This window comes from Bufo gargarizans, chromosome 1 (assembly GCF_014858855.1).
Source record: "Bufo gargarizans isolate SCDJY-AF-19 chromosome 1, ASM1485885v1, whole genome shotgun sequence".
Classification (NCBI taxonomy): domain Eukaryota; kingdom Metazoa; phylum Chordata; class Amphibia; order Anura; family Bufonidae; genus Bufo; species Bufo gargarizans.
The window spans coordinates 127567190-127580622 of NC_058080.1; the positions used below are offsets into that span (position 1 = coordinate 127567190).

At 46.6% G+C, this 13433-nt stretch overlaps 1 protein-coding gene across 9 annotated transcripts in view; it reads left to right on the top strand.

The window, feature by feature from the left end:
* TBC1D1 (TBC1 domain family member 1) overlaps positions 1-13433 on the top strand; it is a 226342-nt gene that overhangs the window by 107127 nt on the left and 105782 nt on the right. For 8 of the 9 annotated variants that reach the window (XM_044298071.1, XM_044298096.1, XM_044298114.1 and 5 more), the window contains one exon: positions 10378-10503. The exons of the other annotated variant lie outside the window; for it this stretch is intronic. In XM_044298071.1, coding sequence (XP_044154006.1) covers positions 10378-10503 — 126 coding nt within the window. The remainder of the gene's footprint in view (positions 1-10377; positions 10504-13433) is intronic. 9 annotated transcript variants of the gene reach the window in all.

Genomic DNA, 13433 nt, shown 5'->3' on the forward strand with positions numbered 1-13433 from the left:
CAGCTGTTCCGTTACGCAAAATACTGAATGCACACTGATGCATGACACGGATGCGGACCGCAAAATACATAGTCGTGTGCATGAGGCCTAAGTGTGTATACATTAGGGATCGACCAATATTGATTATTTTGGGGCCGATACCGATAATTTGTGAACTTTCAGGCCGATAGCCGATAATTTATACTGATATTCTGGGAATTTTCATTTTAAAAAAATTAAAAATTCCTACACAAAGCTGCAGAAAATTAATGTTTAACGTGTTTTTTTTTTTTGTAAATCTTTCTTTTTCATTCATACTTAATATTTTTATTTTTTTTAACTAACTTTTAGTCCCCTTAGGGACTAGAACCCTTGTTCTAGGAGCTCACACTGTCCCTGCTGCTCTGTGCTTTGTGCACACAGCAGCATGGAGCTGACTATGGCAGTCAGGGCTTCAATAGCGTCCTTGCTGCCATGGTAACCGATCGGAGCCCCAGGATTACACTGCTGGGGCTCCGATCGGAGGAGCAGGGGAGAGGAGATCCTGTGGCCACTGCCACCAATGATTAATACTGGAGAAGGGGGGGCGCACTGCGCCACCAATGTTTTTAATACTGGGGTGGGGGTCGCACTGCGCCACAAATGAAGAGAAATCTCTCATTAATTCATATACAGGAGGCGGGAGCTGGCTCCAGAATCACATAGCCGGCTCCCGACCTCTGAGCGGTAGCTGCGGTCCGCGGCACCTGAGGGGTTAACTACCGCGGATCACAGCTATTGCTCATAGAGGTCGGGAGCCGGCTATGTGATTCTGCAGCCAGCTCCCGCCTCCTGTATATGAATTAATGAGAGATTTCTCTTCATTGGTGGCGCAGTGGCCACAGCCCCTCCCCTCCTCTTGTCTTTTCTCTCCTCTCATTAGTGGCAGCACAGGGGGAGGAGACACTGCTTCCTTCTCCCCTGTGCTGCTGAGGGAACACCTAAGAGCGCTGACAGCAGCGCGATCTGTGTTCCCAATAAGTTATCGGAATATCGGCAAAATAGATACCGATAATGGTCAAAATACTGAATATCAGCCGATAATATCGGTAAAACCGATAATCTGTCGATCCCTAGTATACATGGCTATCAGACACTTATAGTTGTATATGGGGAAGGTCTTATCGGAGATTGATGGCACTCTCCGAGTAACTGTTGTGGTGATGTGTACGGTATGAGTGCTGGAAGGTGTGTATATCCCACCTAGATACCTCAGCTGGATGAGATAAATAAATTCCAGAAAGCTGCAGGGGTTTCAGCAAAGCGTAGTTTGCTTAGACAGTTTTGTTTACATTTTCTGGGCTGGATTTTATTTGGACTGGTGGATAGGTTTGATAGTGGGATCTACCAGTCCACAGCCTTCCAGTCTGGGTATTGTCTTTTACCTGAGGTCATTGCAGGTGAGACCTGCTGTAATCGAGGGATAAAACCAACCCTCTGTGTGTCAGTCAGGAGAGAGAACTTGGAAACAGAGGCCTACAGAAGCTCTGTGTGTAGTGTTGAGCGAACACTAACTGTAAAGTTAGTCCGTACAGAACTTTACGACTTTTTGTACCCGAACTTTGCCGGAGAAGTTTGAGTTCGGGCATTTAATAAATCTATAAGCTTTTAAGCTGTGTGCCCTTAGAAGCCATCACAGTCATGCTTACTAATGGCATGGCTGTGATTGGCCGGTGCATCATGTGACCCAGCCTCTATATAAGCTGTAGCACCGCCCATCAGCTCTCAGGCAGGCAGCTGAAGTGAGGGACAGTGTTAGGCTACTTTCACACTAGCGTTCGGGGCTCCGCTTGTGAGTTCCGTTTGAAGGCTCTCACAAGCGGCCCCGAACGGATCCGTACTGCCCTAATGCATTCTGAGTGGATGCGGATCCACTCAGAATGCATCAGTCTGGCACCGTTTGTCCTCCGCTCAGCAGGCGGACACCCGAACGCTGCTCTTCCAGAGATTAACAAACAGACATTAGTTTCCCACATTTCCATCATCTTCACATCTTCACATCTTCTGAACACCCTTTCCTGCCACCCCCAATACTGTGCCTGCTGTGCCCCCAATACTATACTGCAGAAACAGTCCCCCTGGAAATACTACTACCACACAGATAGTGCCCCCTTCAACAATTATTGGCACACAAAAATAACTGCGCCCAGACACTAATAGTATAAAGATAATGTCTCCCAAAAATCATTGTGCTAAGCTGATACTGTGGCAGGGTGCCCCCCAAAGTAACAGGGCTCCCCAAAATAGAAATAATTCTCTGCCAGAGCATACTTAGTAGTAATAATGCCCCTATAGTGCCCATACTAGTAATCATGTTCCTCATAGCCCCCCAGTATTAGTAAAGCTCCGCATAATACCTCCTAGTACTAATAATTCTCCCTACAATATGACAGTACATGAAATACCCCCGTTTAGTGCCCGCTGTTGAGCTAATGTCCCCATAATGTATGCCAGTATAAAATACCCCTATATAGTGCCCCAGTAAATGCCCTCATAGTGTTCCTCTCCCCCTTCCCCATAGTGTCCCCCCATAATATGCCAGTAAAAAATGCCCCTTCTAAGTGCCACCATATGCCCCAATAGTGCTCCTCTCCTCTATAGTGCCTACCATAATGTGCCAGTAAAAAAATGTCCCCTTAGTGCCACCAGATGCCATAATGCCCCCATAATGTGCCAATAAGAATAAAGGCCCCTTTAGAGCCTCCACTTCCCCTTAGTGCCCCCAAATAATGCCCCTATAGTGCCACCAGATGCCCCATAGTGCCATTCTCCCCTATAGTGCCCCCATAATGTGTCAAAAAAAAAAAGCCCCTTTAGACCCTCCAGATGCCCCCATAGTGCTCCTCTCCCCCATGGTGCCTGCCCATAATGTGCCAGTAAGAAGTGCCACCCAAAAAAAAGTACCACCAGATGCCCCATAGTGCCGTTCTCCCCTTTAGTGCCCCCATAGTGCCAGCTCCCCCCCCCCCCTCCAAAAAACAAAACAAAAAAAAAAATACACTGATGCTTACCTCCATCAGCAGCGATGCGATGCAGGCCTCTTCCGGCCTGTGTCCCTGCTGTGTGCTGCCTGGCTCAGGCGGCGTAATAACGTCATCGCGCCGCCTGAGCCGGCCTCTGATAGGCTGCAGGCGTTAGTGCCTGCGGCCTATCAGAAGAACAGGGGAGGGACACGCCTCTCCCTCTCCTGCTGCAGCACAGGCATTTGTATCGCTGTCCTAAGGACGGCGATACAGATGGATTAGATATGGAGATGAGCGCTTCCACAATGGAAGAGCTCATCTCCTAGTACTCTTACTGCCCCCCCCACCGCCGCCTCCGCAAAAACATCCAGGGCTGCGCCGCCTCCAAGGAGTTCCCTGGCGTGGCAGTTCTTCAGACAATGTGCTGACAACAAAACGCAATAATGCCACCACGTCCGTCAGTCACCAAGCATCTCCTCAATGTCCCATGGAAGCGTTCAGCTGTCCATCTCCCAAATGCTGGAGAGAAAGGAAGTACACCCCTACCCACCCGCGATCCCTGGCCCTGAATGCCAGCATTTCAAAATTCCTGGCCTTTTGAAATGCTGTAATTCAATCTGATGGAGACTGTTAAAAAAAACTTATGGCGGTGGCTGTCCCACAGTACGTCGTTTCCAGCCGCCACTACTTTTCCAGGCGAGCCAGTACGCACGGTCAGGGACGTTATATCTCCCTAACTGCACACTGGGTAAATGCAGTGGCGGCTGGGCCTGAGGCGGATAGCAGTTTGGCGCATGTCCTTCTGCCACTGATGATTGCAGGACGTTTCTCGTTGCCTCTGCCTCCTACTCCGCTTCCTCCTCTACCACGCGCAGGAGCTGTGGACGGGCATGGAACAGACCGATGAGTGGTTGGTGCCAGTCAGCCTCAAGCCCGGCCTGGTGGAGTGCGATAATAGGCGAAATCTCGTAGCGGCTCTGGGCCTAGCCGGTTTGATGCACATCCATTGTCTGGCGCATGTGCTGAATTTGGTGGTGCAGAGGTTCCTGAAAAATTACCCCCAATATGTCAGAGCTGCTGCAGAAAGTGCGGTCCGTCTGTGCGTGCTTTCGGCGTTCTTGCCCTGCTATTACATAGTAACATAGTACATAAGGCCGAAAAAAGACATTTGTCCATCCAGTTCGGCCTGTTATCCCGCAAGTTGATCCAGAGGAAGGCAAAAAAAAAACAAAAAAAAAACCCTGTGAGGTAGAAGCCAATTTTCTCCACTTTAGGGGACTATAAACTTCCTTCCCGACTCCAATCAGGCCATCAGAATAACTCCCTGGATCAACGACCCCTCACTAGTAGCTATAGCCTGTAGTATTATTAAGCTCCAGAAATACAGTCCAGGGCCCCTCTTGAATTCCTTTTATTGTACTCACCATCACCACCTCCTCAGGCAGAGAGTTCCATAGTCTCACTGCTCTTACCGTAAAGAATCCTCTTCTATGTTTGTGTACAAACCTTCTTTCCTCCAGACGCAGAGGATGTCCCCTCGTCACAGTCACAGTCCTGGGGATAAATAGCTGATGGGATAGATCTCTGTACTGACCCCTGATATATTTATACATATTAATTAGATCTCCCCTCAGTCGTCTTTTTTCTAAAGCGAATAACCCTAATTTTGATAATCTTTCAGGGTACTGTAGTTGCCCCATTCCAGTTATTACTTTAGATGCCCTCCTCTGGACCCTCTCCAGCTCTGCTATGTCTGCCTTGTTTACAGGAGCCCAGAACTGTACACAGTACTCCATGTGTGGTCTGACTAGCGATTTGTAAAGTGGTAGGACTATGTTCTTATCACTGGAATCTATGCCCCTTCTGATGCAACCCATTATCTTGTTGGCCTTGGCAGCAGCTGCCTGACACTGGTTTTTGCAGCTTAGTTTGCTGTTTATTAAAATTCCTAGATCCTTTTCCATGTCAGTGTTACCGAGTGTTTTACCATTTAGTATGTACGGGTGACTTGCATTTTTCCTTCCCATGTGCATAACTTTACATTTATCAGTGTTAAACCCCATCTGCCACTTCTCTGCCCAAGCCTCCAATCTATCCAGATCCCTCTGTAGTAGTATACTGTCCTCTTCCGTGTCAATTACTTTACACAGTTTAGTGTCATCTGCGAAAATTGATACTTTACTATGCAAGCCTTCTACAAGATCATTAATAAATATATTGAAGAGAATAGGGCCCAATACTGACCCCTGAGGTACCCCACTAGTGACAGTGACCCAATCTGAGTTTGTACCATTAATAACCACCCTCTGTTTTCTATCATTGAGCCAGTTACTTACCCACATACAGATGTTTTCTCCCAGTCCGAGCATTCTCATTTTATATACTAACCTTTTATGTGGTACAGTGTCAAATGCTTTTGAGAAGTCCAGATATACGACATCCATTGATTCGCCGCTGTCAAGTCTAGAACTTACCTCCTCATAGAAACTGATTAAATTAGTCTGACATGACCGATCCCTCACGAAGCCATGCTGATATGGCGTTATTTGCTTATTTCCGTTAAGATGCTCTAATATAGCATCTCTCAGAAAACCTTCAAACAGTTTACCCACAACAGATGTTAAACTTACCGGCCTATAGTTTCCAGGCTCTGTTTTTGGCCCCTTTTTGAATATTGGCACCACATTTGCCATGCGCCAATCCTGTGGGACATTCCCTGTCAGTATAGAGTCTGCAAATATCAGAAATAAGGGTCTGGCTATGACATTACTTAATTCCCTTAGGATACGGGGGTGTATGTCATCCGGTCCTGGCGATTTGTCTATTTTAATCTTTTTAAGTCGCTGATGTACTTCTTCCTGGGTCAGTCAGGACACTTTTAATGGGGAATTTATTTTTACATTCTGCATGTCATCTGACAGTTTATTTTCCTCAGTGAATACATTGGAGAAAAAAATATTTAACAGCTTTGCTTTCTCCTCATCGCTCTCTGCGACTTCCCCTTCATTACTCTTTAAAGGGCTGACACCTTCAGATTTATACTTTTTAACATTTATATAATTGAAGAACATTTTAGGGTTAGTTTTACTCTCTTTGGCAATTAATCTCTCGGTCTCTAGTTTGGCCGCTTTTATTTGTTTTTTACGGGTTCTATTTTTTTCCTTATAGTTTTTCAGTGCTTCCGTGCTCCCCTCCTGTTTCAGTGAATGATATGCTTTCTTTTTGTTATTTATTGCTTTCTTAACAGTTCTATTTATCCACATTGGTTTCTTTTTGTTCCTTAACCTTTTATTCCTATAAGGTACGTACCTCTCACAATGAGATTTTAGGATGTTTTTAAAGATATCCCATTTTGTGGCTGTATTTTTATTTTTGAGGACTTTGTCCCAGTTAGTTTGGCCTATGACCACTCTTAGTTGGCTAAATTTAGCTTTTTTGAAGTTTGGTATTTTTGTTCCTCCCTGTAGAAACGCTCTTTTGAATGATAATTGGAAGGTTATTACTTTGTGGTCACTATTTCCCAGGTGTCCCCCAACCTGCACGTCTGTTGTTCTGTCCGGCCTATTGGTTAATACTAAGTCCAGTATGGCCGTCCCTCTAGTCGGGTCCTGAACCAGTTGGGAGAGGTAATTGTCTTTGGTTATTGCCAAGAACCTGTTTCCTTTATGAGATATACAAGTTTCAGTTTCCCAGTCTATATCTGGGTAGTTGAAGTCCCCCATAATAACCACCTCATTATGATTTGCCGCCTCGTCTATCTCGTTTAGTAATAGATTTTCGGTGGACTCTGGTATATTAGGTGGTTTATAGTAAACTCCTATTAGTAATTTATTGTTGTTTTTAGCTCCATGTATCTCTACCCACACTGACTCCATATGTTCATGTCCCTCACTTATTGCTCGCCTGTCTGCGCTGCAGCATAACCTCGGCCTTCCCGCCTCATATGCGACGTGCCCACAAGGTGGAACTCCACCTTGCACAAGCTGGAGAGACCGTGCGAGCAGCAGCAGGCCATAGTAGAGTTTCAGCTGCAGCACGCACGGGTGAGCCGCTCTGCGGAACAGCACCACTTCACCACCAAAGAGTGGGCCTCCGTGCGGGACTTGTGCCGTGTTTCGCTGTTTCGAGTACTCCACCAACATGGCCAGTGCCGATGATGCAGCCCTCAGCGTTACTATCCCACTTCTATGTCTCCTTGAAAAAAACGCTTCGGGCGATGATGGAAGAGGGATCATTTCCACAGTTATCAGGCCAGTCATTCACAAGTGGCTCGGAGGGTGGGTTCCTGCACCAACAGAGGCCAGGTACACAATTGTCCATCCACGGGACAGTTGTGGAGGATGATGATGAGGAGGAGAAACCGTGTTCACAGCAGGGTGGCACCCAAAACAGCTCATGGGCATCACTGGTGTGTGGCTGGAGGGATACAGAGGACACAGATGATACACCTCCCACAGAGGACAGCTTGTCGTTTCCTCTGGGCAGCCTGGCACACATGAGCGATTACATGCTGCAGTGTCTCTGCAACGACCGCCGAGTTGCCCACATTCTAAGGCTACTTTCACACTTGCGTTCGGGGTTCCGCTTGTGAGTTCCGTTTGAAGGCTCTCACAAGCGACCCCGAACGGATCCGTACAGCCCCAATGCATTCTGAATGGATAAGGATCCACTCAGAATGCATCAGTATGGCTCCGTTTCGCCTCCGTTCCGCTCAGCAGGCGGACACCCGAATGCAGCTTGCAGCGTTTTCGTGTCCGCCTGGCCGTGCGGAGCCAAACGGATCCTTCCAGACTTACAGTGCAAGTCAATGGGGACGGATCCGTTTGACGTTGACACAATATGGAGCAATTGCAAACGGATTTGTCGCTCATTGACTTTCAATGTAAAGTCAGGAGTCCCTATTAATATACCATCGGATCTGAGTTTTCTCCAATCCGATGATATATTTTAACTTGAAGCGTCACCATCACCATGGGAACGCCTCTGTTAGAATATACCATTGGATTTGAGTTAGATTGTTAAAGTGAAAACTCCCTCCCCAGTATTAAATTCATTGGTGGCCAGTGCGGCCCCCCCTCCCTCCCCAGTATTAAATTCATTGAAAATGCGCGAGTACAAGCGCACGCTGGTATACGCGCTGCTGGTGGCATTCCCACCTGACACCGGGGGCACAGTGTAAGCACAAGGCGAAGGAAGAGGTCCCCAACGCAGCTGGGGCACCGCCAGCACCTCAGAAGGCAGGATTAGCATGGCCGAAATGTGAAAAAGCTGTCAGCATGCCACAACAACCAGCACCACCAGCTAATATGGAATGTCTTAGGAGGAGGCAGCATTTCAGCAAGATGTTGGAACAGTACGTGTGCACACGCCTACACGTACTGACTGATGGGTCTCCAAATTGGGCACATGGCCTGAGCTTGCCATTTACGCCTTGAAGCTGCTGGCCTGCCCTGCGGCCAGTGTATTGTCCGAGCGTGTGTTTGGCATGGCGGGGCGGGGGGAATCAGACAAGCGCAGTTGCCTTTCCCTAGCCAATGTGGACAAGCTCATGTTCATTAAAATGAACCAGGCATGGATCCCACAGGACTTATCCGTACCTTGTGCAGAATAGACAAGCATACCGGTCGCACCCAGCCATTGTTAGACACAAGCGCACTTTCTCTTTTTCTTTTTTATATTTCCCAATGTTTTGGGGTCTTCCCAAATTTATAAAAAAATAATTGTGTTGGCTACCTCCTCCACCTACACCGCCTTCTCAACCTCCTACTCCACTTTGACCTCCGCCTCCTAGTTCAAGGTCATTATTTTTAACTTTTTATTCATTTATTCTATGTTATTTTAATTCATTTCCCCATCCACATTTGTTTGCAGGGCAATTGTCCTGCTCTTACCCCTAATTTTGCTTCCTTTTGCAGCCCTCTAGCCCTCTCTGACTTTTTTTAGAGACATTTTAGTGGCCCAAAGTTCGGGTCCCCATTGACTGCAATAGGGTTGCGAACCCGAACTTCCAGGTGTTCGCTCAACACTATCTATGTGGTCTCAGCCAGGAGGGCTGAGGGGCCACAAGGTTTTGTAAAGCCTGAACTTTGGGGGGCCCAGCGACCCCCTACAGAAAGAGGGTCACATGGTCAGAGTCGGGAAGACTTCTGGACCATCCCCCCCCCCCCAAAGATGTTGTACCGTATGTGGCTGAGGGGCCACGAGGCTATGTGAAGCCTGATCTCTTCCCTTATGGACTTGTGTCTGATGAACAGACCTGCTAAGGCTTGGAGCCTGAATCCTTGTGCGGGTGCTGAACTGCCAAAATAAAGCACCAGTTTGGACATTAAGGAGGACCTTTTTATTACAATAAAAAAATCTATACTAAGCATACAGGCATGGAGAGCGGTGCCCAGGGATCTCCCTGCACTTACTATTATGCCTGGGCGCCGCTCCGTTCTCCCGGTATAGGCTCCGGTATCTTCTGATTTTTGGCTCAACTGGGAGGAGCCTGCCGGCGTCTCCTTCTCCCAGGCTGTAGCGCTGGCCAATCGCAGCGCTCAGATCATAGCCGGCAGGCTCCTCCCAGTTGAGCCAAAAATCTAAAGATACCGGAGCCTATACCGGGAGAACGGAGCGGCGCCCAGGCATAATAGTAAGTGCAGGGAGATCCCTGGGTGCCGCTCTCCATGCCTGTATGCTTAGTTTAGATTTTTTTTTTATTGTAATGAAAGGTCCTCTTTAAATCCAGTTGTCTGCGAAGAAGTCTGTGATTGTGATCCGAAGCACAGGCCATCAATGCGGAAAACCTGTTTAAAACAGTGTAAGTGTGAACACTTGTTGGCTTGTTTTACCGATGGTGACCAATCTGCAAATATCTTAGAGAATTAAGATGAAGAGGCTGCAGTGTTCATGTCTGTGCCACGTACCCTCAAACATGTGATGGTGGTGGGTGTAGGGAGTCGGACCCCCACCGATCAGATATTTGACCTAGCCTAAGGATAGGCCATCAATATGGAAAACCTACCATGTTGCCCGACCATGCCTGTATTGCGGCCTGCAGACCCACTTAAATGGGTCTGCAATCCGGAAGGATCCGTCCACACCGCAAAAAGAATACAGAATTTTATTTTTTTGTCGTGCGGACAGATCACGGACCCATTCAAGTTGAATGGGTCTGCATCAGTGTGCGGCAACTACACGGATGATGCCCATGCATTGGGGACCGCAAATTGTGGGCTGTAATGCACAGAGTGGCCTAACGCAGCATATGTGTGAACACGTGTTGGTTGATCTTGCTTTTCCACTAGTAACCAATTTGCTAATATCCTAGATAATGTATGATTTCATGCAAAAGCTAACTTTTTCCACTCCTCTGTTCAGTCTGATTACTACTGCTCTTATGTTTTGTATGCAGGTCTCTCAAATTTCTAGCAACCCTCTGAACGAGCTACAGATCAGTGCCCCCCGCTTCAGGTTGGAACTGTTTAAGAGCAAAGCAAAAAGATCTCTAACCGAATCTCTAGAAAGCATTTTATCAAGGGTAAGATCTCCAATCCATACATTCCAAAACCATTAGGTATAGCATGAGCTGTAGTGGCACTGTTACTGGAAAAAAAAGACATTGGCCCAGATTTACTAATCTTGTAGATCGGGGGTAGGCAACCTCCGGCACTCCAGCTGTTGTGAAACTACAACTCCCAGCATGCATACCTGCTCTGCTCTTCTAAGAACTCACATGGAAATGAATGGAGCATGCTGGGAATTGTAGTTTCACAACAGCTGGAGTGCCGAAGGTTGCCGATCCCTGTTGTAGATGGTGTAAGCTCAGACCTGCACCAGATTCATCACAGGGGCTCAGGCTGGACGATAGACACTTTTCTCTGACTCTCTACTAACTGTTGGTTGGCTTCAATTTTGGCACATCTTAGGTTCGTCTCCTTTTTCCGTGAAGCTCCGGACTCTTTTCACTAAGCCATTTCCTTGTTGAGATTATTGGAGGGTGGGGGGGGGGGGGGGAAATGTCGAAACCCTGGATGCCCAAACTGTGGGAGAAGGAATAGGGCTGCAAGTTCCCGACCTCGCCCACACCAAGACATTCGGTTATATTTGATCTTTTAGCTGCTTTTTAGCAAACTTCATGTAGCCAAAATGCAAAGTGACAATTTTGAACTATTCACCAGCATTATACAGGAAGAGCTTTTCCACAATCTTAGAGGGGTATGTCGGAGCTTGGCTGTGAGTTGGATCTTGGCACCTCTCAGACCGTGTTCACACACCTATAGGTAGTCTAGTGGTAGGACCCATGTCACGCTGAGATACCTGGACGGTGGTGCATAAGGGCTCTGATGTGTTCCTGACTGGAATACATTGGCTAATGTCTTAACATCAGCCTGAGGGATTAGCTAGTGTGGTCAGCTGCATATCATTGTGGTGCACCTTATCCAGTGATTTATGTATTTTTATATTTGCATCCACAGATTATCCCATCTTGTGTAGGATGCCATTGTGGTGCATGTGGTCCGCTGCCGTCATCCGCCATTGTATGCATTTTTGCTGGGGATTGCCGTTGGCAATGGATCTCATGCGGAGGAATTGCTCCCCCGGTCATAAACACTCTACAGTGTTTTGGGGTTTTTGAGCGTTTCCTCCCATTTCGGCCACTTTATGTTAGTGATTTACCAGAATACAGCGGCTGTAAGCTTTCGCATTAAGAAACTAGCTGCGTCCTGTATAGGGTGAGGGATTTGCTTCTGCTTGTTTTCTACTGAATGGTGGTGACAGAAATGGGCAGACGACGATTACAGCGACTTTGTAGGTGTCTTGGAAACGGTGAAGAGGAAAAATAAACTGTGTAGGAATGGCGCAGGGAAAGTGATGTGTTTACTTCAGTCGCCTTTCCTGAGACGCGTGTTTATACAGACCGCACAGTGTTTGTACGTCGCTTTTTGTGGGCAGCAGAGGTGACCTTTTTTTCTACAGAAGAATTGCAAAGGGAGCACGAAAGACAGCCGTTAATGCAGGCCTGGAAAAGTTCGCAGCCAGTGATGACGCGACAATACCGCAGCACGCCAAGTGGAAATTTCATCAGTCAATATCATTTGCTAGATGAATAAACAGTCATTAAGAGAATCGGATGATCACTTAAAGGGAATCTGTCACCCTCGACCTCCCTATCCTACTCTCTGCATAGACACATGGCTGTGGTTCACCTGCTAGAATGCTGTTTTTCTTTTGTAGATCAGAGGCTACTTTCCTGAGTTATGATACTTTTTTCAAAAAATATATGTAAATTAGGGCTTTGGTGCAGGGAAGGAGTCACCATTGCTCTTGTTGCACCCAAGTTTTGCTCCATTCTTTTGCCAGCCCTGCCCTCACTGCCTGGCCCTATCAATAAAGCAGCGAGGGAGGGGCTGGTCACAGTAAGGAGTGGAGCTTGGTTGTAAAAGGAGAAATGGTGACGCCCCCATTGCACCCAAGGCATGAATTGTTTAGTAAGAAAAAGTATTAACTGGGGAACAGAATCTCAGGTCCACAAAAGAAAAATGGTATTTTAATCAGGCGAACCAGAGCTATGTGTCTGTGTAAACCATTGAATACGGAGGTTGCTGGTGACAGATTCCCTTTTAAAGGGGCTTTTCTCTTTGGATTAACCCTTCCTGTATCTTATTTGTGCTCATTAATAGATTGACGTTGGCCCCTTTTTGTCATTTTTGTTCCTGATGGTGGTCACTCCCCAGCCACATTTGATTTCATGATGGATGCCACTATGGAGAGCACATATAGTCAGCTGGGAGCTGGAGTATACGTGAGACTTTTTGGGAAAAGTCGGTGAGAATGTGGCTGAAAATGTCGGTCTGCCCACGAAACATCTTTTTCTGCCCCTTATAAGTGCAAACTGCGTTTGTGCAAATACATCACAAATTTGGGAAAAATGCCTAGTCCCCTGACAAAGGGGCAAAATCACTCCACTGGTTTTGCGTTATTGTAATTTTCAATAAGTGTGTAATATATAAATAAATAAAAAATCTCTATACCTCACAGTATGTGTAAAAAAAAAAAAAAAAATTATATATACAGTACAGACCAAAAGATTTGGACACACCTTCTCATTCAAAGAGTTTTCTTTATTTTCATGACTGTGAAAATTTCAGATTCACACTGAAGGCATCAAAACTATGAATTAACACATGTGGAATTATATACTTATCAAAAAAAGTATGAAACAACTGAAAATATGTCATATTCTAGGTTCTTCAAAGTAGCCACCTTTTGCTTTGATTACTGCTTTGCACACTCTTGGCATTCTCTTGATGAGCTTCAAGAGGTAGTCACCTGAAATGGTTTTCACTTCACAGGTGTGCCCTGTCAGGTTTAATAAGTGGGATTTCTTGCCTTATAAATGGGGTTGGGACCATCAGTTGCGTTGTGGAGAAGTCAGGTGGATACACAGCTGATAGTCCTACTGAATAG